Source organism: Phocoena sinus, chromosome 19 (assembly GCF_008692025.1).
Source record: "Phocoena sinus isolate mPhoSin1 chromosome 19, mPhoSin1.pri, whole genome shotgun sequence".
Lineage (NCBI taxonomy): Eukaryota > Metazoa > Chordata > Mammalia > Artiodactyla > Phocoenidae > Phocoena > Phocoena sinus.
Genome location: NC_045781.1, coordinates 12,246,785 through 12,273,843, shown reverse-complemented (window position 1 = coordinate 12,273,843; position 27,059 = coordinate 12,246,785). Strand labels below are relative to the sequence as shown.

Below are 27,059 nucleotides of genomic sequence, written 5' to 3'. Positions count from 1 at the left end.
CGCGAGGGGACTACCCGGAGGGAAGACTGACAGAATCCGCCTCGCACGTGCTCGGCTTCAGGACGGCACCCATGGACGCACTCGGCGGTCAAGACTCTGGAGGTCCGTCGAGGCTCGCACAGCCTGGACAGGTCCCCGCTGTGAGTTCTCTCAGCTTACCTCGCGAGGGCGCGGGTCCCCGGCTCCGGGACTGGAGGCGCTCGGTCCCGAGCGTGCCTGCGCCTGCGCACTCAGAGCCCAGCCCACCGCCTTCCGGCTGTGGACTACATTTCCCAGAAGCCCCAGGGGGGTGGTGTAAACTTCCACCTGGAGGGCCTCTAGCCGTGCGTACTGGGTGTTTCAGTTACCGCGGGTGAGTTAGTCGAAACCTGGGGAGAAGTTGGTGCTAGGTGAGGCGGAGCAGGACTCGTCTGGGGTAGGGAAAGGGATGGAGCTGTAGCCCAGAGTGAGGAGCCCAGGGCGCATCGTGCCCGCAGCCTCAGGCCTGTATTGGAATGAGGAGAAGAGAGGGGGGATTGTGTGACTAATTGTGACAGGCTGTGTGTGTGTGTGTGTGTGTGTGTGTGTGTGTGTGTGTGTGTGTGTGGTGTGTGCGCGCGCGCTCCCGCGCGCTTTCCAGAACCAAGTTGGGCCTCCTGTCGGTGGGCGCGGCTGTCATTCTGATACTGGTGCTTGGGTTAGCGGTGTGTGTGACTGACCCACGCCCCTGCTGCTTTCCCCTTCCTTCCCTCACAGCCCGGGTGTCTGTACAGACTTTCCCAAGAGGAAGTCAAATATTGAACCCTAGAATGAAGAGTCCCAGAAAGCAAGAAGACACAGTCCTGGGCTTGGTATGGGACTTTCAGAGCTAAAAGTGTCTCCAAGACAAACTCCTGGCTCGAAATGGTGGGAGGGGTTCCTACTTGGAGGCGCTGTGGGTGCTGCTACATTTTTCAGAACCACAGCTTTCCCATATCTCTGATTCTAGGAATCGGCTGTGATTTCAGAGACAGGTTCCAGCCTCCCTGTCTCATCTGGTCATATGTGTGAGGTCGGAGCTGATGTGGCCCTGGAGGGGACTTCTCCGTCTCTTTGTGCTCTAAGAAAGGCCTGAAGAAGGTCTCATGATTTCCTTCTTCCCCAGTCCTGCCTTTCTCCCCCAAGAAGTATCCTGAGCAGGAGGGGAAAATTGTTGTTGCACATCTAAAAGTACAGATCAGGTGAGTTTCTACTTCCTCTTTGTTCAGAAATGCATCTTTGTTTTTAGTACGTGGAAGCATTTGCTTTTCTTTTCATGAAATGTCCAGTGGCCTATTCTAGGCCTTCCTTCCCAATGAATGAGGGGTCGTGCAGGTGGCCCTCTCTCACTCACTTTTTATAATAGTAAGAAATACATATCCTGGAGTCTAAAGTTAAAGCTTTGTTTTATTGAGATTAATATTTAAGTGGAATCACATCACTGATCTTCTGCAGAACCTAAGTTTAAAAGGCAAGATCAGAGGTAGTCTGACTGGTGTCCATAAGTAAATGACACGGGCGTCTGTTTTTTAAGGTGTTTAGGAGCAGGAATGTGAATGGAAGTCTGAGCGTGGAAATCTGTATCATCATGGTCAAGGGTTTCTTCCAAGGAATCAATGGGTTGAGATTTATGTTTATAAAGAGTTTGTCAAAAGAAAAAAATGTACATATGAGTAAAGTAATATTCATTGTGATGAACAAAAATACTCAAATTTTAAATTTTATATGAATGTCATTTACTGTTATTGGAGTTCAGAGACATTTTACAAGGGTTATATCCAAAGCGATATTTCAGTTGATTATTCAGCGGAGAAAGAGAAAAAGAACCAAACACTGTTCTGTCTGCTTTGCCCAAATTTTCTTATTTAGTCTGCAGATGCCCCTCACCTGACATGTCCATTCAGAGGAGAATTTTGTCAGTAAAAAGTTCTCATGGTATTGAAGAAGAATGTTCAGGAATTGGTAGGCTTTATTATAATGGTCACACTGATTCCCTTACTATTCCCACACACGTCAAACAGATTTGCTTCCAAGAATTTTCAAATATTTTAAAATTGGATATAGATTTATTATATACTTAAGATCATGGAATTAATGCTCATTTTTTGCAAAAAGAATCAGTTATTCAATTATATTACATGAGGGACTGATAAAAAAGAAAGTTAAATAGCCCCAGCACCACTATTAATACTTTGGGGAGGTTTGGTTTTTTTATACTATGCTGTTTGAATTTTATTTTGGAACATCTCATTCCGATCAAAGTGACAGCAAAACTTGTAGTAATAACAAAAATTCCATGAGGAGTGATTTGTTGAGCCAGATTTATTAGAATTCTACTAGAAGTCTTTTCTTAGGTAATGACATTCTTAGTTCTCCCTTAGCCAATTGTAGTGAGTTCCAAAATATTTAGATCCCAGCTAGTAGAATTGAAGTTTTGAACCCAAACTCATAATTTATTTTTTTAAACTTTTTATTTTACACTGGAGTATAGTTGATTAACAATGTGTTAGTTTCAGGTTTACAGCAAAGTGATTCAGTTATATATATACATGCATCTATTCTTTTTCAAATTCTTTTTGGGGAGGTTTATTTTAGAAAAATTTTTTTCTCTCCAGCTGTGTGTGTCTGTGTGTGTGTGTGTGTGTGTGTGCACAGAACAGAAATTATTCTAATTGAACATTCAAAGGACTCAGACTCCCCAACTCCTATTTAGAAAAAGTAATTCTACCATAGGTTTCTTATACCTCCATGAATATAGAAAGAAGAGGAAAGTGCCAATGAAGCCCTCTAGTTTGACAAACCTTCCAAGTATTTACATCTCCAGATTTATGCCTTTTAGGGTTATATAAATCAATTCAGAGTAATCATTATGGCACAATTTATCAAATAAGATAAGCTTCAGATGACACTTGTTTTAGATTTTTAAAGTTGCTTTCTTAGCAATACCCTCTCTAGGGTATTAATGCAAGTAACATTTTAGAAGACAGATTTATAATAGTAGAAACATTTAGAAGACAGATTTATAATAGTAGAAAACAGAATAAGATGGTAATAATTGTAAATATTCATGTAAATCTTTACATAGGACAGGAGAGTACGATTGAACCTCTTATTAACGTTCTCCATTTAATACCTTATTAGGTTCTTTACTTTAGCTTTATGTTGAAGAATGGTGTCTCTTCTTTGGTAGCTGCAGGAAAACAGTGGGCACGAGACTCAAATATTACTATAAAAAAAGAAAGTAGAAAATAATTTTATCTAATAACAATACCATCTAACTTTTATTTAGTAATTATATGTCATTAAGTGGTTTCTATGTAATATCCCAACCTTCATGATAACTGTAGGAGGTAGGTGCTATTCTTATCCCTGGTTTGTCAATAAACTAACTGAAAAGTTGGTAGTTGTCAGACTAGGACTCACATTCTGGAAGTCTGACAACAGAGTCTGTATTTATGAATGACATTATAATCCCTCCTTTCATTTTACATACTGTTTTGTTTTGTTTTGTTTTTTGGCCGCGTTGTGCTGCTTGCGGAATCTTAGTTCCCTGACCAGGGATTGAACCTGGGCCCTCGGCAGTGAAAGCGCAGAGTCCCAACCACTGGACCGCCAGGGAATTCCCTATAATTCTTTAATTTACCTGTATCAGTCAGTAATTCATCATGAATGTCTTTCTCCAACATTAATAACTAGTTTGCCATCATAACTGACCAAAAGTTATGCAACCTGTTGCCTCCTGTAGCTATTTATTTTTCTAACAGTTGGTTACTCTAAGTTGTTATATGATAAACATCTTGCGCATGTATCTTAGTGTGCTAAGAAAAACTGCCAAAAATGGAATTTTGGTCAAATAACAGACATAAGGGCTCACAGTATGCTGAATCTCATGATAGTAGTTAGAGGAATACAAGCACTGAAACATAGTTACTATCCCTTAAGTTTCTTGTTATACAGCAAATAATATAAAATCAGAGTAGACAGAATAAGCATGAGATAGGAAGTAATAAAGCCACCAGAGAAATTCAGCTCACATGCCTTGGGAATTCATAGGAAGGAGATATTATATCTCTAGCAACCTCTGTCAGGTTTTGACCAAATTATTCTGAGTTCAGAGGAACTCTATGGTAAAAAAATGGAATTTAGGCTGTATGATTCATACCAGCTCTGTCCAGTAGAACTTTCTGTGGTGATGGATATGTTCTGTATTTACATTCTCCAAATGGTAGCTACTAGCCACATGAAGCTATCGAAGACACTGAACTTTTAATTTTATTTAATTTTACTTAATTTAAAATTTTGATTTGATTTAAATAGCCATATGTGGCTATCATGTTGGATCTCACAACTTCATAACTTACAGTTTTTTTTCTAATGATGTTAGCTTCAAAGTGAGACTAATGGAACAGCTACAGATAACGTCATCAGAAATAGGGGTGGACTAGAGACCCTTCTGCTCGAGTGCCTGGTCTGGCTTCATGCAGGAGGCCTCTGCTTTGTATCTATACTTGTGCAGCTGGTTCCCTGTGGTATAGGAAGGGTTTGGCTTCATCCAAGCTCCCTCTTATCTCTCCTCATTTGTATGTGGGGCACTGTGGGGTAGAAGTAGAAAGAAGGCAAAACAGGATCATGTTAACTTAAGTCATCTTGGGATTTCTTTGAGACACGCCTGCTCTCAAAGCTTCCTGTTCCTCCCCCAGTCCTGGCTTCTCTGGACTCTGTGCTTTTCGAGTGGAGGAAGCCCAAAGAGGAGAACAAGTTCTTGCAGTTCTACAACCATGGCCCATGTAAGTTCATGTTTATCCTCCTTGAGATGTCGTGGTTTTGAATTCCTGTGATCATTTTTATTATCCTGAGACTTCCTTCCTAAGACAACCTGATTGCTGAAGCTGCACCCAGTTGCTCTGATCACAGTGAAGGATGGTGTCATACAGCCTAGTGGCCTCCTCCTTTGCCCCTCTTCTCTCTTTGCCCCTCTTCTCTCTCACCCGTGTTCACCTATTCATCACCTCTCCAAGTGCCCAGTCTCTCTCAGGAGCATGGATGGAGCAGTGATGGATGAAGTTGCTTGAGGGAGATATCTGAACTTCCCTTGTTAGAGTCATGATTCTATGACACAGAGATGATGGTCCATTAGACTCCACAGACCTGAGTTTTACAGGTTGATAAGATGGAATTTAGTGTTGAGTGTTCTGCATGTGATGAGATCCCATACCCTGAGAAACTTACAGGGCAAGATTGGAGTGTGACTGAGGCCTGCACGTGGGGATATCAGGGATCTATCCAGGGGGTCCCCAGAGGGAGAATAACCAGACAAAAGTCAATTTTGTGATTGAGGAGGATGTGCTGGTCTCTAGTGACATCAGTGTCATTGTGGATCATCCTACATCAGCATCCTCCAGCTCAGGATCAAGACAAGTGTTCCTGAGGGATGGTGGTAGCAGGTAGGAAGACCCTCCAGATCCCTTGTGGGGAATGAAGAAAGGCTAATGGGACTGGGGAAGACCTTAGACATCTTGTCCAAAATAAATGCCTAAATATGACAGAAGGATTAGTCTGATATATCCACAAGATGGATGATTAGCCAGCCGGTAAATAAATTAACTAACGAGTTTGTCATTTGTTATAACAAGGAAAAATGCTTATGACATTTTCTTGCATAATGATGAACCTGAGTTTTAAGGAAATCAAATGTCAGTCGCGTCCTATTTTCTAAGATAGAGATTTTAGAGTACTTTTGGGGAAAAACAATTCATTACTTCATTTTTTTTTTTAATTCCTTAAAAAAAAAATTCCTTGAAAGGAAAAGAGAATGGAACTCACATTTATTCAGAACTTAAACGGCAGGCACGTGACAGGCAGTGTGCTTATTTATAGGATTTCGTTTCATTGGGAACCTTTGATTATTTTATTCATTCATTCATCCCATGGTATACAGGACGTTCTGTTTCTGTATTCTTTAAACTGTATTCTTTAAAAGCATGTAGGCACTCCACTTGAGAAGTCACGGATTCTCTTATTCTTCCCTACGTATCACGGGCTTGAACCTCAGTTTACTGCCTGCTATATCATGGCCTCTTTCTTGCAAAGCAGTTTTCCATCTTGAAAATACATTTAAAACGTTGTTTATGATACATGGGTCTGTCATTTCAGATGTCCTTGTCATTCAGGGACGTGGCCATAGACCTCTCCCAGGAGGAATGGGAGTGCCTGGACCCTGTTCAGAGGGCCTTGTACAGGGATGTGATGTTGGAGAACTACAGCAACTTGGTCTCATTGGGTAAGGATATCTGTGCAAATAACTGACAATCTGTTTTCTGGAATATCAGTTTTCTCCATTGTTGAATTTCAGAGCTCTGTTTTAAGACACCAGCTGAATGTCTGCCCCCTATTTTGAAAGAAATGGTTTGAGCATTATTGGGTTGGAAATAGGCACCATCTTCTCCATCCTGCAGTGACCTTCTCTCTTCCCTCTGGCCCTTCCTATAATTGCCTGTTTTTCTAAATTAGTCCTAGATTTGAGTCCCAAGACATTTTCAGAGAAGCCAGGTGTCATATAATGGGTGTGCTCAGAATTCCTATAGCTGCTCTGTGTTCATGTCTGACTCACTTGAAAAGAGATTAGCTAGTCTCAGGGTTTTGTGTTTTTGTGATCAGATCAACCTCTACATTTTACATAGTGGTGAACTGGGTTAACAATATCCATTTAAAATTCAAGCAAACATATCCCATCGGAGAAAAGTCGTATTCTATTCAACCTGCTCTGTGCTTGAAAATTCTAGTCTGTGAATTTTGCATTTTCTATTGAAAGAATTCTGAGGAAGAACTTGGAAGTGTTTTAGGAAACAGTATTTTTCTTTTACGTAAAAAAATAATAAGAACAACAACAAAAATACTACTACATGTTAGGCATCCTTGCAAGCCTTTACATATATTAATTCATTTAATTCTCACAAGAGCCCTATGAAGTAGGTAACATTAGGCCCATTTACATTGATAAAAGCATAATACACAGAAGGAATAACAGGGTGGATGACAGAGGATCTGAACTCAGACCATAGGGCTCCAGAGTCTGTGTCCTCAACCCCTCTCTATACTGCCTTTAAAAGCAGAGCAAACCTTTTCCCTCCCCTATCTGGCCTCTAGTCCTATGACCGTGAGTCCATGTAAATGTCAGTATTCTTCAATGGCCTTTTTTCATTTTATCAAATACTATTTTGACCTACAATTTAATATAAATGTAACCAAGTCTAAATTAAGTCATTTAGAACTTAAGGTTTATTGTTTGTTTGTTCTAAATCATGTGGCATTTCTTTTCCATGAGCAGGATGTTCCTCTCCTAAGCCAGACGTGATTACTTTATTGGAGCAAGAGAAAGAGCCCTGGACGGCAATGAGAGAAGGAGCAAGAAGCTGGTACACAGGTCAGTGATGGCAAATCAGGCGAGGGGGATGCCGTCACAAGTTATAGCCCTTTGGGTCAGGGAGAGGCATGGCCCCAAGATGTTGTTTGGAAAGCTCCTTTCGAAGTCCCAAGGCCTGTGGGGAAAAGGCCTGAAATCTGGGAAAACATTCAAATCCTCTCAACATGAGCTCCCATATATAGGACTTGTTTCTATAGATTTTGATTCCGCTTGTCTGGGTCGGTGCCTGAAGAGCAGTATATGTAAGGAACTCCCCTACATCCATCCTAAGTAGGAGGACCACTGACTTAACTTGTTCCTCTAATCACTTATTTTACCCTCTTTTAGAGTCACATCATTAAGTCTTTTGCCTTCTTTCAAATTGCATTACAATTTAGAGTTCTCTAAATCAGGATCCAGCAAACTTAGGCCCAGGGGCCAAACAGTTCACCATGTGCTTTTGTGTGGCTCACAGGCTAAAACTGGTTTTTACATTTTTAGTGGTTGAAAAAAATCAGAAGAAGGAATTTTGTGAAACATAAAAATTTTTGAAATTCAAATTTCAGTATCCGTAAATAAAGTGGTAATATAGTACACCTACACTTACTCAATTACATACTGTCTGTGGCTGCCTTTGAGCTATAAGAGCAGAGCTGAATAATTGCGACAAAGACCATATGCCCTACAAAGCCTAAAATTTTTACTCTCTGGCTCTTTACAGAAAAAGTTTGCAGACCCCTGCTCTAAACCTTTTCATCTAATGTGTATTGTTTTTAGTTTGTCTTTTATTTCGACTATGAGATGCAATCCCTTATTCTACCCCAACATAGAAAAATCACATCACAGCATTTGTTTCCTTCTTGGTTTTTTCTTTTTTGTTGTTGTTTTTTTTCTAGATTTGGAGTCTAAGTATGCCACCAAGAAGTTATTTCCAGAAAAGGATATTTGTGAAATATATCTGTTTCAGATGCAGAGAGTGGACAAAAGTAAAACTTACATCCGTGAGGATACCATTTTCAGAAATGATTTGCAGTGTAAACATGAGTTTGAGAGACAAGAAGGACATCAAATGAGATGTGCTAGTCAAATGATAATCCAAAAACATATACCTCTTCTTCTGCATCAGAAAATTCATGCTAGAGAGAAATCATATGAATGTAAGGAATGTAAGAAGGCTTTTAGACAACAGTCATACCTTATTCAACATCTGAGAATTCATACTGGTGAGAGACCCTATAAATGTAAGGAATGTGGGAAAGCCTTTTGTCGTGTAGGGGACCTTAGAGTACATCAGACAATTCATGGTGGGGAGAGACCCTATGAATGTAACAATTGTGGAAAGACCTTTAGGCTTCATTATCATCTTACTGAACATCAGAGAATACATTCTGGTGTGAAACCCTATGAGTGTAATGAATGTGGGAAGGCCTTTAGTCGTGTTCGAGACCTTAGAGTACATCAGACAATTCATGCTGGGGAGAGACCTTATGAATGTAAAGAATGTGGGAAGGCCTTTAGACTTCACTATCAGCTCACTGAACATCAAAGAATTCATACTGGTGAGAGGCCTTATGAATGTAAGATTTGTGGAAAGACCTTTAGGGTACAACGACATATTAGTCAGCATCAGAAAATTCATACTGGTGTAAAACCCTATAAATGTAATGACTGTGGGAAGGCCTTCAGTCATGGCTCATACCTAGTTCAACATCAGAAAATTCATACTGGTGACAAACCCTATGTATGTAAAGAATGTGGTAAGTCCTTTAGTTTTCATGCAGAACTTACTCGACATCATAGAATTCATACTGGTGAGAAACCCTATGAATGTAAAGAATGTAGAAAAGCCTTTCGTCTCCAAACAGAACTTACTAGGCATTGTAGAATTCATACTGGAGAGAAACCCTATGAATGTAAAGAATGTGGGAAGGCCTTTATTTGCGGCTATCAACTTACTTTACATCTGAGGGTTCATACTGGTGAGATTCCCTATGAATGTAAGGAATGTGGGAAAACCTTCAGTAGTCGCTATCATCTTACTCAACATTACAGAATTCATACTGGTGAGAAACCCTATGGATGTAAAGAATGTGGGAAGGCCTTTCGTCTTCAAGCAGAACTTACCAAACATCACAGAATTCATACTTGTGAAAAGCCCTATGAATGTAAGGAATGTGGGAAGGCCTTTATTCGTAGCAATCAGCTTATTTCACACCAGCGAATTCACACCAATGAGAACACCTATGAGTGCAAGGAATGTGGGAAGATTTTTAGTCGTCGCTACAATCTTACTCAACATTATAAAATTCATACTGGTGAAAAACCCTATGTGTGTAAAGAATGTGGAAAGGCCTTTCGCTTTCAGACAGAACTTACTCAGCATCACAGAATTCATACTGGTGAAAAACCCTATAAATGTAAGGAATGTGGGAAAGCCTTTATTCGTAGCAATCATCTTACACAACATCACAGAATTCATACTGGTGAGAAACCCTACAAATGTAAAGAATGTGGAAAGACCTTTAGTCGGCACTATCATCTTACTCAACATCACAGAATCCACACTGGTGAGAAACCCTACATATGTAATGAATGTGGGGATGCTTTTATTTGTAGTTATCAACTTACCTTACATCAAAGAATTCACACTGGTGAGATTCCGTATGAATGTAAGGAATGTGGAAAGACCTTTAGTCGCCGATATCATCTTACTCAACATTTTAGACTTCATACAGGTGAGAAACCTTATGGGTGTAAAGAATGTGGGGATGCCTTTCGTCTTCAAGCAGAACTTACTCGACATCACACAATTCACACTGGTGAGAAACCCTATAAATGTAAAGAATGTGGGAAGGCCTTTAGTGTTAAGTCAGAACTTACACGACATCACAGAATTCATACTGGTGAGAAACCCTATAAATGTAAAGAATGTGGGAAAGCCTTTATTCGTAGTGATCAACTCACTTTACATCAGAGAAATCATATTAGTGAGGAACCCCCATTCATAATGTAAAGATACAGTGGCCTTTAGAAAATGCCTTTTATAACAATAGAATTCGTAATTGATTTAAGAAAGTTTTTACTTGTTAGGGAACATATGGGAATCCCTTTTGCTTCGTGCTCAAAACTTAACAGCAGTAGTTTTATACTATATATATTGATTTAAAGAGTTGAAAAATTACAGCATCACCCAGCCTTGGTTAACTTTAGAGAATGATACTGCTGCAGTACATCTCAAACCAAGATAAAGGGTACCCCTCCCCACCTCAAAATTGTTGTTGACCAATACTTTTACAAGATACAATGAAATTGGATTACCAGATACATGAAACTGAAAGAAAAACAAACATACAAAATGAAAGCCCCCAATTTTTTATTATTGGACTTAACAGACATAAATTAGCTCTGTCATTTTTCTGTAAATGTCTCTAAATGTTTGCTCTCGGTGTCTGTACCTTAACTCATTGCAGACCAGAAGCAAACAACCTGTGGACCAGCATCAGTACATGGACCACACTTTATATAGCATTGTAACAGAAAATAATTCTGTTAATGTAACAGACGTGGGAAAAGACTTCAGCCATAGCAAATCTTTACTATAGTTCTCATAATTCCACCCCTGCCTGTGCGGTATTGGCAAGACACTATTCCCCTCTGTGCTTTATTTTATTCTATTTTACTTTATTTAATTTCTTTTGTGCCTCAGTTTTAAAGTGGTGATTATAGTACCTACCTAATAGTACTTTTGTAAGGATGAAATGTTAATAAAAAACAAAACCTTTAGAAGAGCACTGTTCAATAAATATTGTTTTATCATTAGTGATATTAGTAAGTTCATGTGAGAGGAAGACCCTGTGAATATAAAGTATTTGTAAAAACGGTCCACTACCTTTCATTTTGTTTACTTAAATTAATAATTAATTATGGATAAAGTTTAGTAAAATAAACTTTCACTTCTAAAATTCAGAAGTCATTTCTGAAAACCAACGTGAGAAAGGAATCTCTAGAGTTGATGGATATGGAGATTATGAGAGAAAGCTTTTGAAGAATCAGGGAGAGCTGTAAAGCTTTTTCTTTTATAATCCATAAAGCAGACGTGTTACAGTCTTCTTTTTCTGCCCGAAATTCATGATAAATGAGAAACTAACAATGAAAAGGCCACTGTCCATTTGGAAAAAAATAATAGTACAGGGAACACTGGTATGCCCTCTCTAGATTCAGTGATTGTTAAAACGTTGTCATATTTGGTTTGCTTCTGTATAATTTTTGACATTTTTTGCTGTGTTATTTAAGTATAAATATAGACATTATAACATTTCACCTCTCTATATATATATCATGTAACTCCTAAGAATAAAGGCTGCCTCCTACTTAATCACTATATAACTTCACACCCGAAGGAGAGTAACAGCAGTACCATATCTGTAATATTACAGATAGATAAGCAGTGCCTTAACCCAACATATCTAAAATAATTTCCTTCAATATTTGTAGGGGACCAGAAGATACCTACTTTGTTTGGTAGTGATTGCTGAATTTTGTCCAAGGCCATTTTGTTATTTATTGGTATAATCTTATGTTTTCTCACCTTAAATTTATTGATGTATTGATTTGTTTTTATTAGTTCCTTGATATAAATTTATTGATGCACTGATTTGTTTTTTTTTTTTAAATAAATAAATTTATTTTATTATTATTATTTTTTTAACATCTTTATTGGGGTATAATTGCTTTACAATGGTGTGTTAGTTTCTGCTTTATAACAAAGTGAATCAGCTATACATATACATATGTTCCCATATGTCTTCCCTCTTGCGTCTCCCTCCCTCCCACTCTCCCCATCCCACCCTTCCAGGCTGTCACAAAGCACCGAGCTAATATCCCTGTGCCTTGCGGCTGCTTCCCCCCAGCTATCTACCTTACTACGTTTGTTAGTGTGTATATGTCCATGACTCTCTCTCGCCCTGTCAAAACTCACCCCTCCCCCTCCCCATACCCTCAAGTCCGTTCTCCAGTAGGTCTGCGTCTTTATTCCTATCTTACCCCTAGGTTCTTCATGACATTTTTTTCCCTTAAATTCCATATATATGTGTTAGCATACGGTATTTGTCTTTTTCTTTCTTACTTCACTCTGTATGACAGACTCTAGGTCTATCCATCTCATTACAAATAGCTCAATTTCATTTCTTTTTAAGGCTGAGTAATATTCCATTGTGTATATGTGCCACATCTTCTTTATCCATTCATCCGATGATGGGCGCTTAGGTTGTTTCCATGTCCTGGCTATTGTAAATAGAGCTGCAATGAACATTTTGGTACATGACTCTTTTTGAATTTTGGTTTTCTCAGGGTATATGCCAAGTAGTGGGATTGCTGGGTCATATGGTAATTCTATTTGTAGTTTTTTAAGGAACCTCCATACTGTTCTCCACAGTGGCTGAACCAATTCACATTCCCACCAGCAGTGCAAGAGTGTCCCCTTTTCTCCACACCCTCTCCAGCATTTATTGTTTCTAGATTTTTTGATGATGGCCATTCTGACTGGTGTGAGATGATATCTCATTGTAGTTTTGATTTGCATTTCTCTAATGATTAATGATGTTGAGCATTCTTTCATGTGTTTGTTGGCATTCTGTATATCTTCTTTGGAGAAATGTCTATTTAGGTCTTCTGCCCATTTTTGGATGGGGTTGTTTGTTTTTTTGTTATTGAGCTGCATGAGCTGCTTGTAAATTTTGGAGATTAATCCTTTGTCAGTTGCTTCATTTGCAAATGTTTTCTCCCATTCTGAGGGTTGTCTTTTGGTCTTGGTTATGGTTTCCTTTGCTGTGCAAAAGCTTTGAAGTTTCATTAGGTCCCATTTGTTTATTTTTGTTTTTATTTCCATTACTCTAGGAGGTGGGTCAGAAAGGATCTTGCTGTGATTTATGTCATAGAGTGTTCTTCCTATGTTTTCTTCTAAGAGTTTGATAGTTTCTGGCCTTACATTTAGGTCTTTAATCCATTTTGAGCTTATTTTTGTGTATGGTGTTAGGGAGTGATCTAATCTCATACTTTTACATGTACCTGTCCAGTTTTCCCAGCACCATTTATTGAAGAGGCTGTCCTTTCTCCACTGTACATTCCTGCCTCCTTTATCAAAGATAAGGTGTCCATATGTGCGTGGGTTTATCTCTGGGCTTTCTATCCTGTTCCACTGATCTATCTTTCTGTTTTTGTGCCAGTACCATACTGTCTTGATTACTGTTGCTTTGTAATATAGTCTGAAGTCAGGGAGCCTTATTCCTCCAGCTCCTTTTTTCGTTCTCAAGATTGCTTTGGCTATTCGGGGTCTTTTGTGTTTCCATACAAATTGCGAAATTTTTTGTTCTAGTTCTGTGAAAAATGCCAGTGGTAGTTTGATAGGGATTGCATTGAATCTGTAGATTGCTTTGGGTAGTAGAGTCATTTTCACAATGTTGATTCTTCCCATCCAAGAACATGGTATATCTCTCCATCTATTTGTATCATCTTTAATTTCTTTCATCAGTGTCTTATAATTTTCTGCATACAGGTCTTTCGTATCCTTAGGTAGGTTTATTCCTAGATATTTTATTCTTTTTGTTGCAATGGTAAATGGGAGTGTTTTCTTGATTTCACTTTCAGATTTTTCATCATTAGTATATAGGAATGCCAGAGATTTCTGTGCATTAATTTTGTATCCTGCTACTTTACCAAATTCATTGATTAGCTCTAGTAGTTTTCTGGTAGCATCTTTAGGATTCTCTATGTATAGTATCATGTCATCTGCAAACAGTGACAGCTTTACTTCTTCTTTTCCGATTTGGATTCCTTTTATTTCCTTTTCTTCTCTGATTGCTGTGGCTAAAACTTCCAAAACTATGTTGAATAAGAGTGGTGAGAGTGGGCAACCTTGTCTTGTTCCTGATCTTAGTGGAAATGCTTTCAGTTTTTCACCATTGAGGATGATGTTTGCTGTGGGCTTGTCATATATGGCTTTTATTATGTTTAGGAAAGTTCCCTCTATGCCTACTTTCTGGAGGGTTTTTATCATAAATGGGTGTTGAATTTTGTCGAAAGCTTTCTCTGCATCTATTGAGATGATCATATGGTTTTTCTCCTTCAATTTGTTAATATGGTTTATCACATTGATAGATTTGCGTATATTGAAGAATCCTTGCATTCCTGGAATAAACCCCACTTGATCATGGTGTATGATCCTTTTAATGTGCTGTTGGATTCTGTTTGCTAGTATTTTGTTGAGGATTTTTGCATCTATGTTCATCAGTGATATTGGCCTGTAGTTTTCTTTCTTTGTGACATCCTTGTCTGGTTTTGGTATCAAGGTGATGGTGGCTTCGTAGAAGGAATTTGGGAGTGTTCCTCCCTCTGCTATATTTTGGAAGAGTTTGAGAAGGATAGGTGTTAGCTCTTCTCTAAACGTTTGATAGAATTCACCTGTGAAGCCATCTGGTCCTGGGCTTTTGTTTGTTGGAAGGTTTTTAATCACAGTTTCAATTTCAGTGCTTGTGATTGGTCTGTTCATATTTTCTATTTCTTCCTGATTCAGTCTTGGCAGGTTGTGCTTTTCTAAGAATTTGTCCATTTCTTCCAGATTGTCCATTTTATTGGCATAGAGTTGCTTGTAGTAATCTCTCATGATTTTTTTTATTTCTGCAGTGTCAGTTGTTACTTCTCCTTTTTCATTTCTAATTCTATTGATTTGAGTCTTCTCCCTTTTTTTCTTGATGAGTCTGGCTAGTGGTTTATCTATTTTGTTTATCTTCTCAAAGAACCAGCTTTTAGTTTTATTGATCTTTGCTATTGTTTCCTTCATTTCTTTTTCATTTATTTCTGATCTGATTTTTATGATTTCTTTCCTTCTGCTAGCTTTGGGGTTTTTTTGTTCTTCTTTCTCTAATTGCTTGAGGTGCAAGGTTAGGTTGTTTATTCGAGATGTTTCCTGCTTCTTAAGGTGGGCTTGTATTGCTATAAACTTCCCCCTTAGAACTGCTTTTGCTGCATCCCATAGGTTTTGGGTCGTTGTGTCTCCATTGTCATTTGTTTCTAGGTATTTTTTTATTTCCTCTTTGATTTCTTCAGTGATCACTTCATTATTAAGTAGTGTATTGTTTAGCCTCCATGTGTTTGTATTTTTTACAGATCTTTTCCTGTAATTGATATCTAGTCTCATGGCGTTGTGGTTGGAAAAGATACTTGATACAATTTCAGTTTTCTTAAATTTACCAAGGCTTGATTTGTGACCCAAGATATGATCTATCCTGGAGAATGTTCCATGAGCACTTGAGAAAAATGTGTATTCTGTTGTTTTTGGATGGAGTGTCCTATAAATATCAATTAAGTCCATCTTGTTTAATGTATCATTTAAAGCTTGTGTTTCCTTATTTATTTTCATTTTGGATGATCTGTCCATGGGTGAAAGTGGGGTGTTAAAGTCCCCTACTATGAATGTGTTACTGTTGATCTCCCCTTTTATGGTTGTTAGTATTTGCCTTATGTATTGAGGTGCTCCTATGTTGGGTGCATAAATATTTACAATTGTTATATCTTCTTCTTGGATCGATCCCTTGATCATTATGTAGTGTCCTTCTTTGTCCCTTTTAATAGTCCTTATTTTAAAGTCTATTTTGTCTGATATGAGAATTGCTACTCCAGCTTTCTTTTGGTTTCCATTTGCATGGAATATCTTTTTCCATCCCCTTACTTTCAGTCTGTATGTGTCTCTAGTTCTGAAGTGGGTCTCTTGTAGACAGCATATATAAGGGTCTTGTTTTTGTATCCATTCAGCCAATCTGTGTCTTTTGGTGGGAGCATTTAGTCCATTTACATTTAAGGTAATTATCGATATGTATGTTCCTATTTCCATTTTATATATTGTTTTGGGTTCGCTACTATAGGTCATTTCCTTCTCTTGTGTTTCGTGTCTAGAGAAGTTCCTTTAGCATTTGTTGTAAAGCTGGTTTGGTGGTGCTGAACTCTCTCAGCTTTTGCTTGTCTGTAAAGGTTTTAATTTCTCCATCAAATGTGAATGAGATCCTTGCTGGGTAGAGTAGTCTTGGTTGCAGGCTATTCTCCTTCATCACTTTCAGTATGTCCTGCCACTCCCTTCTGGCTTGTAGGGTTTCTGCTGAGAGATCAGCTGTTAACCTTATGGGGATTCCCTTGTGTGTTATTTGTTGTTTTTCCCTTGCTGCTTTTAATATGCTTTCTTTGTATTTAATTTTTGACCGTTTGATTAATATGTGTCTTGGCGTGTTTCTCCTTGTATTTATCCTGTATGGGACCCTCTGTGCTTCCAGGACTTGATTAACTATTTCCTTTCCCATATTAGGGAAGTTTTCAACTATAATCTCTTCAAATATTTTCTCAGTCCCTTTCTTTTTTTCTTCTTCTTCTGGAACCCCTATAATTCGAATGTTGGTGCGTTTCATGTTGTCCCAGAGGTCTCTGAGACTGTCCTCAGTTCTTTTCATTCTTTTTTCTTTATTCTGCTCTGCAGTAGTTATTTCCACTACTTTATCTTCCAGGTCACTTATCCGTTCTTCTGCCTCAGTTATTCTGCTATTGATCCTATCTAGAGTGATTTTAATTTCATTTATTGCATTGTTCATCGTTGCTTGTTTCATCTTTAGTTCTTGTAGGTCCTTGTTAACTGTTTCTTGCATTTTGTCCATTCTACTTCCAAGATTTCGGATCATCCTTACTATCATTATTCTGAATTCTTTTTCAGGTAGATTGCCTATTTCCTCTTCATTTGTTAGGTCTGGTGGGTTTTTATCTTGCTCCTTCATCTGCTGTGTGTTTTTCTGTCTTCTCATTTTGCTTATCTTACTGTGTTTGGGGTCTCCTTTTTGCAGGCTGCACTTTCGTAGTTCCCGTTGTTTTTGATGTCTGTCTCCAGTGGCTGAGGTTGTTTCAGTGGGTTGTGTAGGCTTCCTGGTGGAGGGGACTAGTGCCTGTGTTGTGCTGGATGAGGCTGGATCTTGTCTCTCTAGTGGGCAGGTTCACGTCTGGTGGTGTGTTTTGGGGTGTCTGTGGCCTTATTATGATTTTAGGCAGCCTCTCTGCTAATGGGTGGGGTTGTGTTCCTGTTTTGCTAGTTGTTTGGCATAGGTTGTCCAGCACTGTGGCTTGCTGGTCGTTGAGTGAAGCTGGGTGCTGGTGTTAAGATGGAGGTCTCTGGGATATTTCCACCGTTTAATATTATGTGGAGCTGGGAGGTCTCTTGTTGACCAGTGTCCTGAAGTTGGCTCTCCTACCTCAGAGGCAGAGCCCTGACTCCTGGCTGGAGCACCAAGAGCCTTTCATCCACACAGCTCAGAATAAAAGGGAGAAAAAGTAGGGAGAATTAGTAGAAGTATGAGTAAAGAAAGAAGGAAAGGAGGAAAGGAAGGAAGGAAGAAAGAAGCAAAGAAGGAAAGAAAGGAGGGAGGGAGGGAGGAAGGAAGGAAGGAGGGAAAGAAGGAAAAAAGACAGAAAGAAAGATGATACAGTAAAAATAAAATAAAGTATAATATAGTTATTGAATTAAAAAATATTTAGGAAAAAAAAAAAAAAAAGGGACGGATAGAACCTTAGGACAAATGTTGGAAGCAAAGCTATACAGAGAAAATCTTACACAGAAGCATACACATACACCTTCACAAAAAGAGGTAAAGGGGGAAAAATCATAAATCCTGCTCCCTGAGACCACCTCCTCAATTTGGGGTGATTCGTTGTCTAAAGGAGGGAAGGAAGGAAGGAAAGAAAGAAAGAACGAAGGTAAAGTATAATAAAGTTATTACAATTAATTATTAAGAAAAAGAATTTTTTAAAAAAAAGTCATGGACGGATAGAGCCCTAGGACAAATGGTGGAAGCAAGAGTATACAGACAGGATCTCACACAGAAGCATACACGTACACATTCACAAAAAGAGGAAAAGGGAAAAAAATCATAGATCTCGCTCCTAAATTCCACCTCTTCAATTTGGGATCATTCCTTGTCTATTCAGGTATTCCACAGATGCAGGGTATATCAAGTTGATTGTGGAGCTTTAATCCGCTGCTTCTGTGGCTGCTGGGAGAGATTTCCCTTTCTCTTCTTTGTTCTCACAGCTCACAGGAGCTCAGCTTTGGATTTGGCCCTGCCTCTGCGTGTAGGTCGCTGGAGGGCATCTGTTTTTTCCGCTCAGACAGGACGGGGTTAAAGGAGCCGCTGATTCGGGGGCCCACTGATTTGTTTTTATTTAAAATTGAATTTTAAACAATTCTGGTCATATACTGTGATTTTTGTCATACTGCTGAAGTACATTTGGTAATATCTTACTTAGAATTTTTCTATCTATAATCATATGTGAGGCAGTATTATAGTTTCCTTTTTCTTTGATAAGATTTTAGAATTCAAATTAACTGTTCTTTAAAAATTAGAAAAAACTTGTCTCTAAAATATGCTGAATTTTGTTTTCTATTTTTTGGCCATGCCAATTGGCATGCGGGATCTTAGTTCCCTGACCAGGGATCGAACCTGCACTCCCTGCAGTGGAATGCAGCATCTTAATCACTGGACTGCCAGGGAAGTCCCTGTTGAATTTTTATATATTGACTATGTATTTGATATCCTTGCTATAAATTCACTTAGTTCTAGAAGGGTTTGTTTTTTTTTTTATAAATTAGAGTTTTCTATAAACACAATCAAGACACATATCAATATAAAGATAATTCCTTTTTCATTTCCTTTTATGTCCTTCAATTGCCTTATTGCACAGGCAAGGACAGTGTTGAAGAAGCACTCAGAATGGACCTTGTTTCTGACCTTAGGGAAAAAGCATTCAGTATTTTATCATAAAGTGTTATGTTAGCTGTTCATTTCCATAGATATCCTTATTCGATTGTGAAAGATTTTTTCATTACTAACTTACTGAGAGCTTTATCATGAACAGTGTTGAATTTTGTCAAATACATAAAAAGCACCTACCGACATGATCTTTTGGTTTCCCTCCATCTTTAATGTGGTGAATCACTTTGATTAATTTTAGAATGTCATACCAGCCTTGTGTTCCTAGCTTATGCCCCATTTTGTCATGATGTATTATCCTTTATATATATATATTGCTGAATTCCATTTTCTGATTGTTTTTTGGAGATTTCTGTGTGTATGATTATTATTGATATTGATCTGTAACTTTTTTTTCTTATGATCTCTTTTTCAGGTTTTATTATCAGTTAAGTTGATGTCATAGAATGAGATGGAAAGTGTTCTTTATATTCTGAAAGCAATATTGTAAGATTCATATTATTTCTTTCTTAAATTCTGGGTCAAACTGCCATTGAAACCATCTGAGCCCGGAGTTTTCTTTGTGGAAAAGATTTATAGTTTCAACGACAATATATGCCCCCAAATTGAATTTTTATATTATACCAAACTAGTGAAAATGAATTGTAAAAGAGAAAAGTTCCATTTTTAGAGAACATAAAATACATAGCAATAAGTTTAACAAAATGCATGCAGGACTACTGCTTAAAAATTATACAGTTTTGCTGAGAGAAGCTAGAGAATACCTAAATAAATGCAAAGATATGCCATAATCATGGGTGAGAAGACCCAAAAATGTATGAAAGGCAATTCTCCTCAAATTTACCTGTACATTCAATGGAAGGTAATCAAAATCCCAACAGGCATTTTTGTAGAAGGTGCTACGTTGATTGTAAAACATACATGGAGGGCTTCCCTGATGGCGCAGTGGTTGAGAGTCTGCCTGCCGATGCAGGGGACACGGGTTCATGTCCCGGTCCGGGAAGATCCCACATGCTGCGGAGCGGCTAGGCCCGTGAGCCATGGCCACTGAGCCTGCGCGTCCGGAGCCTGTGCTCCGCAACGGGAGAGGCCACAACAGTGAGAGGTCTGCGTACCGAAAAAAAAAAAAAAAAAAAAAATTCATAGTAGTTCATAATCCATAGAGACAGAAAGCAGAGTGGTAGTTGCCAGGGCCTGGGAGGAAGGAGGATTGGGAAGGGATGCTTAATAGTACCAGGTTTCCATTTGGAGTGATGACTAAGTTCTAGAGCTAGATAGTGGTGATGCTTGCACCACATTATAAATGTACTTAATGCCACAGAGTTGTACACTTTACAGTGGTTAAGCTGGCAACTGGTAAAATTGTATGCAGTGTGTATTTTACCACTTTTTTTTTTTAATATGCTCACAAAGGACACAGAGAAAGGGTAAATGGATGAAGAAAGGCAAGTGTAGGGCAATAAGGAGGGAAGGGGACGGGGGCAAACAAAAGGTCAGGCTGGTGATCACTACTCAGCTCAATCGATTGTCACCATGGGAGAATGTGGGTCAGATTTCAGAATTTCACACGTTAAGACAGAAATAGGGATTTCATGTGAAAACAACGCATCTGGATATGTGGCAAGTAAGTGAGGCTTTTAAAAACAGAATGTGGGCCTGCAGGTCCCCAGTTTACAACTTTGGCAGCAGGTGACCTTTTGGGTTCGGCCAGCTCTAGGAATGTGGTATATAGGGGCAGGGACCAGGCACAGGGAGGTGTCCTACACGGTGTCACACTCTGCGAGGGATGCAAGTCAGCTCTCTGACCGGAAAAGGAAACCAGCCGGGCATACACTGGAGTGCAGAGCCCCTATCTCTGAGGTTGGGATTAGGCATCAGCATACATTGGCTCCTCCCACTTATGCAGTGGGCAGAATTTAGTTTCCCTCCCAGTTGATGGTGGGCATGGCCGCATGACTAGCTTTGGCCAAGGGAGGAATGTTAGCAGACACCTAGGCGCACAAAGGTTTAAACACTCTAGTGATGTTAAACACTCTAGCTCTTGAGGAAATTATGCCCCCTTCAGCCTGAGCTGCAGAGTAAACACATACAGAATAAACCTGAATCCAACCAACAGCTCAGGGCCAAGCCCAGCTAACATGGGGGCTGGTGCAGAGTCAGCCACTGAAGCCCGCTCTAGATCAGACACACTGCAGCTGACCTCGGTCCAGTGATCAGGAGGCTAAGTGTTCGCTGAAGCCGCTGAAGTTTGTGGGTAGATTATTAAACACGGTTGAGTCAATATCTGATACCACCGTCAGGAACCAAGTGGGTTTGGTAAATCCAAACCCCAATCCCTCGTTCTTAAACTTTGTGCCATTAGATAGCCTAATCTTTAAGCTATCTTTACACTCTTAAAAATTATTGAGGACCCCAACGCACTTTTATTTATGCGAGTTCTATCTGTCAATATTTACTATATTAGAAATTAAAACTGATAAATATTTAAAATACAAGAACAGTACTCAACATTAGCCATGAAAGAAATACAAATCAAAACCACAGTGAGGGGAACTCCCTGGTGGTTCAGTGGTTAAGACTCTGAACTTCCACTGCAGGGGGCACAGGTTCCATCCCTGGTCAGGGAACTAAGATCCCATATGCTGTGCAGTGCAGCCAAAAAAAACCCCACCAAAACCAAACAAACAAAACCCACAGTGGGATACCACTTCACACCTACTAGGATGGCTATAATCAAACAGACAGAAAATAATTATTGGCAAAGATGTGGAGAAATCAGAATCCTCATACACCACTAGCGGGAATGTAAAATGATATACAGCCACTTTGGAAAATAGTTGAGAAGTTCTTCAAAAGGTTAAACACAGAGTTAACAATTCCTCTCAAGGAATTCCCAACAATTCCTCTCAGAAGTATATATTTTTTTTCAAGAGAAATGAAAACATATGGCCACATAAAAACTTGTACGCAAATGATCATAGCAGCATTATCCATAATAGCTCAGGGGTAGAAGCAATCCAAATTCCCCTCAACTGATGAATAGATAAATATAATGTGGTCTGTCCATACAGTGGAATATTATCTGGCAATAAAAAAGAATGAAGTATTGATACAGACTACGATGTGGATGAACCTTGAAAATATTATGCTAAGTAAAAGAAGTCAGTCACAAAAGACCACATATTGAATGATTCCATTTTATGTGAAATGTTCAGAATAAGCAAATCTAGAGAGAAGAAAGTAGATGAGTAACTGCCAGGGGCTAGGGGTCGGGGGAACAGGGAGTAATGCTAATGAGTGTGGGATTTCTTTGGGGGGAGGTGAAAAGTTTCTAAAATTGATTGTGCTGATAGTTGCATACCTTTGAGGACATACTAATAACCACTGGATGGTATACTTTTCTTTTTTTTGGATAGTGTACTTTAAATAGGCAAATTGTATGGTATGTGAATTATATCTCAATAAAGCTGTTATTGAAAATAATACACACACCAAAAAAAAAAAAAACTATGCACACATTCCATTAGCTGGCAGAGTAATGACACCACCATACATGTAACCTCTGGAAAACTCCACTAAGTCCTCATGGGAGAGTGTAAGTCCTCGTGGGAGAGTGAAAGTGAAAGGGGAAAAAATATAAGGTCCAGGAATTAGTGCCAAATAGGGAACAACTCTAATGGGCTATCTATACTCCAGAGCCCCTTGTGGGGTCAACCAAGGTCAATGTTGTACCTGCATCACAGTTCAAATTCTCCATCCACGCCACCCTCGTGCCTCCCTCTCCCCTTCCACACGTGTCTCGCACTTCAAACTGCATTTCAGTGTCAAAATGCAACAGGATTTATCGGCATATGGATGGACTATGAAGCCTAGAAGTTGTATTTCACATATAGACAAGCCCTAGTGTATTTCAGGCCTGTATTTCAGTACAGACTCATATCTGTACTGTGAGCCTGACATCCTGACCTGAAAGACAAGAGAAGAATAAAAAATAGCTGCTAGAAGCACTATTTACAATAGCCAAGACATGGAACCAACCTAAATGTCCATCGACAGATGAATGGATAAAGATGTGGTACATATATACAATGGAATATTATTCAGCCATAAAACAGAATGAAATCATTGCATTTGCAGCAACATGGATGGACCTAGAGATTGTCATACTAAGTGAAGTAAGTCAGACAGGGAAAGACAAACATCATATGATATCACTTATATGTGGAATCTAAAAAATGATACAAATGAACTTATTTACAAAACAGAAATAGACTCACTGACATAGAAAACAAACTTATGGTTACCAAAGGAGAAAGGCGGGGTGGGTAAATTAGGAATTTGGGATTAAAAGATACACATTACTATATATAAAACAGATAAACAATAAGGACCTGTATAGCTCAGGGAACTATATTCAATACCTTGTAATAGCCTATAATGGAAAAGAATCTGAAAAAGAATATATATATATTTTTTTCTGTACTTTGCTTTACACCTGAAACATTGTAAATCAACTACACTTCAATAAAAAATTTTTTTAACTTTAAAAAAGTGTATGGAATTCCCTAGCAGTCCAGTGGTTAGGACTCCATGCTCTCACTGCTGAGGGTCTGGGTTCAATCCTTGGTCGCTGAACTAAGATCCCACAAGCCACACGGCACGGCCAAAAGAAATTTTTTTTTAATAATAAGAAGTGTAAAAAAAATAGCTCCTATAAGCATTTCCTAGAGGCCACAAAGGGAAAGAGCCAAAGATGCCCAACCTCATTAGAATTCAGTATTCAGAAAGATTCTAATTAAAACCATAATAGCATACCGTTTCATATCCAGCCGGCTGTCAAAACTTTAAAAGACTCTCAATATGAGGTTTTAACCCATAGAATAAAACAGATATCCATGAGTCCATGTTGATCTAAGTAAATAATCAAATAAGTAACGGGGAGAAGGAACAGCTCTTTCTTTCAATAGAATTCCAACTAATAGACGTAGAAGGAGAAAGGGACATGAAAAATCACTATTAGGCAAATGCCCCAGTAACAACTGTCGCAGACCAGATCCACCAACAGATGCTAAAATTAACAGGTGCAAGTTTGAGGAGAATCAAGACTTGTATAGTCATGAAGTATCTCCCCCAAGATACTTATTAATTGCAAAGGGAAAGACAGTAACTTTACAGTGGAAAAGTGCAGCAGACTGTGCCTTAACCTAGTGACCAAGGTCAACATCGCCCATAACAAGACATACTGACATGTCTGATATGATGCACTGAGAAAGACACAGCATTATCTGTGTGGTGTTCCTGGCAAAAATGTATAACTTCATTTCAACCATGAAAAACATCAGACAAACCCAAATTTAGGGACATTTAATAAAAGAGCTGATAAATACTCCTTAAAAGTGTCAAAGTCATGAAAGACAAGGAAATGCAGAGGGACATGACCAAGCCAGCCTGGTCTTCCAGATGTGGAATTGAGCCACCTTGGGAGGGAATTCCCCCAGCTCCATTCAAGCCTTCTGACGAGTGAGGCCCTGGCAGTGAGGATGAGCCAGGGCTTCGAGCCAGGAGCATTCAGATAAGCCACCCTCCAAAACCTGACTCACAGAAAGTGCGTGTGAGGTGACAAGTGTTTATTGCTTTGAGCAGCTTTTTTAGAGAAAATAATTGCTGTTGTGAACAGTGGTCACCAGATGGCGCCTGGATTCCAAGGATGGAAACAAAAATGACTGCCAACATCATAAGGAGGTCATTGCCCCTGAGTTCATTTGTAAATGTATCACAAGCCTGATAAAAATGTCATTGGGGTTTTTTCCTAGAGCTAGACAACTTGATTATAAGGTTCATTTGAAAGTAAAAGAGGCAAATATGGGGGGGGGGGAAACTGAAAAATAAGAAGGAGGAGGAGAAAACAGATATTAAAAAACCATATAGGGCTTCCCTGGTGGTGCAGTGGTTGAGAGTCTGCCTGCCGGTTCAGGGGACGTGGGTTCGTGCCCCGGTCCGGGAGGATCCCACATGCCGCGGAGCGGCTGGGCCCGTGAGCCATAGCCGCTGAGCCTGCGCGTCCGGAGCCTGCGCTCCGCAGCGGGAGAGGCCACGGCAGTGAGAGGCCCGCGTACCGCAAAAAAAAACACAAACCATATAAAACAATGTGTTATTGGTGCATCAATAAGTAAACAGATCAATCCAGAAATAGAAACAATTGCTTATGGAAATTAATATAATACTTTTTAATTCAGGAAGGAACTTTAGGGAAGTTTTAATTTAGTGGTATTAGAGCAACTAGATAAACAAAAAGAAAAGTTTGAGTCTGTTCCTCACACTGGATACCAGATTAAATTCAAAGTATATCAAAGAACTAAGTGGAAAAATACAACCTCATAAATAATAAAACACTGGCGAGTCTCCTAATGACCTGAGAATGTGGGAACGGCGTAAATTTGCCAAACTGTTCATCAAAACCCAGAAGCAGTGGGGCTTCCCTGGTGGCGCAGTGGTTGAGGGTCCGCCTGCAGATGCAGGGGACACGGGTTCGTGCCCCGGTCCGGGAAGATCCCACATGCTGTGGAGCGGCTGGGCCCGTGAGCCATGGCCGCTGAGCCTGCGCGTCCGGAGCCTGTGCTCCGCAACGGGAGACGCCAGGGCAGTGAGAGGCCCGCGTACTGCCAAAAAAAAAAAAAAAAATCCAGAAGCAATGAAAGAGAATTTTGTCAAATGACCAAGCAAAAATGAAAACCTTTTGTAGGTTCAAAACATAAACCCACCAGGTGCAAACTAAAAACTACAGATGACAAAATGAAGGAAAAAAATTTACAACTTATATCACAAAGGGTTAGTATCCCTAAAATATAGAGAGCATCTAAAAATTGAGGCAAAAAAGACCAAGAAACCCATCGAAAGTTGGGCAAGATACATGAAGAAGTTCACATAAAAAGAAATGCCAGTGTCCTCTACATATACAAAAATATGCTCAACCCCACTTATAATTTTTAAAAACCACAAATTCAAACCACACAGAGATTCTTTTTCTCACTTATCAGATTAGCAAAACTCCAAGCACTTGACAACACTCTGTTGGCAATGCCATGGGGACACAGGGGTTCTCACACCTTGCTAGTGGGACGCAAAAAAGTAAAGCCTTCATGGAGGGGAATTTGGCAGTATCTAGCAAATTTACCTTTTGTCCCCACAACCTCACGGATTCTAACGCAAAGACACACACCAAGACCCTATAGCCATCTGCCAATGGGATGCCTGCACCTGAGCATCTCCGTTGGAACCTGATCAAATCCAAAAGCAAATCAATCATCTCCACCACCATCACCCCATCCCTCTTCCTACATTGCCTGTATTGTGTGAACGGGCACCACAGTCCATCTGCGACCCAGGCCAGGAAAGTGGGAGCTGTCCTAGACTCCTCCCTCTGCTCAAATAGTAATCAAGACCTTTTAAATATCTTCTGTGTGTCCCTCTTCTCCACCCCACTCCCACTATACTCTAGTTTGGACAGTCTTCATCTTTAACTTGTATTACTGCAGCAGGCTCTGGATCAGTCAGTCAGGGTCCAGTAAGGAGAGAGAAACCACACCAGGTACTCTAACAGAGGGAATTTAACATATGGACTATAATACAAGGAACTGCCAACTTGGTATAAAGTTGTTATCTAGATAACTGAAAGGGTAAAAAAAAAAAAAAAGAATTCTAAGGCAGCTTAGCTGTTCTTAAACCTTAGCCAAATCACCTGGAGGACTTGTTAAAAGGCAGACTGTTGAGGACGGCTACCAGAGTCTCTGATGGGTCTGGGATGGGGCTTGGAGTTTTGCAATTCTCACAAGTTCCCAGCTGATACTGATGCTGCTGGTCTGGGG

The 27,059-nt window shown here is 39.4% G+C and overlaps 1 protein-coding gene and 1 long non-coding RNA gene across 7 annotated transcripts; one reads left to right on the top strand and one right to left on the bottom strand.

Moving 5' to 3' along the window:
- Positions 1-286: 286 nt before the first annotated feature.
- ZNF546 (zinc finger protein 546) lies at positions 287-11,185 on the top strand. 6 transcript variants are annotated; one of them, XM_032613008.1, is made up of 6 exons: positions 287-352; positions 968-1,199; positions 4,698-4,784; positions 6,151-6,277; positions 7,325-7,420; positions 8,296-11,185. In XM_032613008.1, the coding sequence occupies exons 3-6, from the start codon at positions 4,776-4,778 to the stop codon at positions 10,410-10,412; spliced, it is 2,349 nt and encodes a 782-aa protein (XP_032468899.1). In that variant the 5' UTR covers positions 287-352; positions 968-1,199; positions 4,698-4,775; the 3' UTR covers positions 10,413-11,185. The 6 variants fall into 6 exon arrangements, with proteins under 6 accessions (XP_032468899.1, XP_032468902.1, XP_032468903.1 ...); XM_032613010.1 differs by having other exon boundaries at positions 337-352; positions 1,124-1,199; XM_032613009.1 differs by lacking the exon at positions 287-352 and adding an exon at positions 750-830.
- On the bottom strand, positions 2,554-20,211 carry LOC116743897. The gene is made up of 3 exons (XR_004346910.1): positions 20,039-20,211; positions 10,028-10,228; positions 2,554-3,223 (listed from the first exon to the last, which is right to left on the bottom strand). It is a non-coding gene; the product is annotated as an uncharacterized LOC116743897 (long non-coding RNA).
- Positions 20,212-27,059: the final 6,848 nt, after the last annotated feature.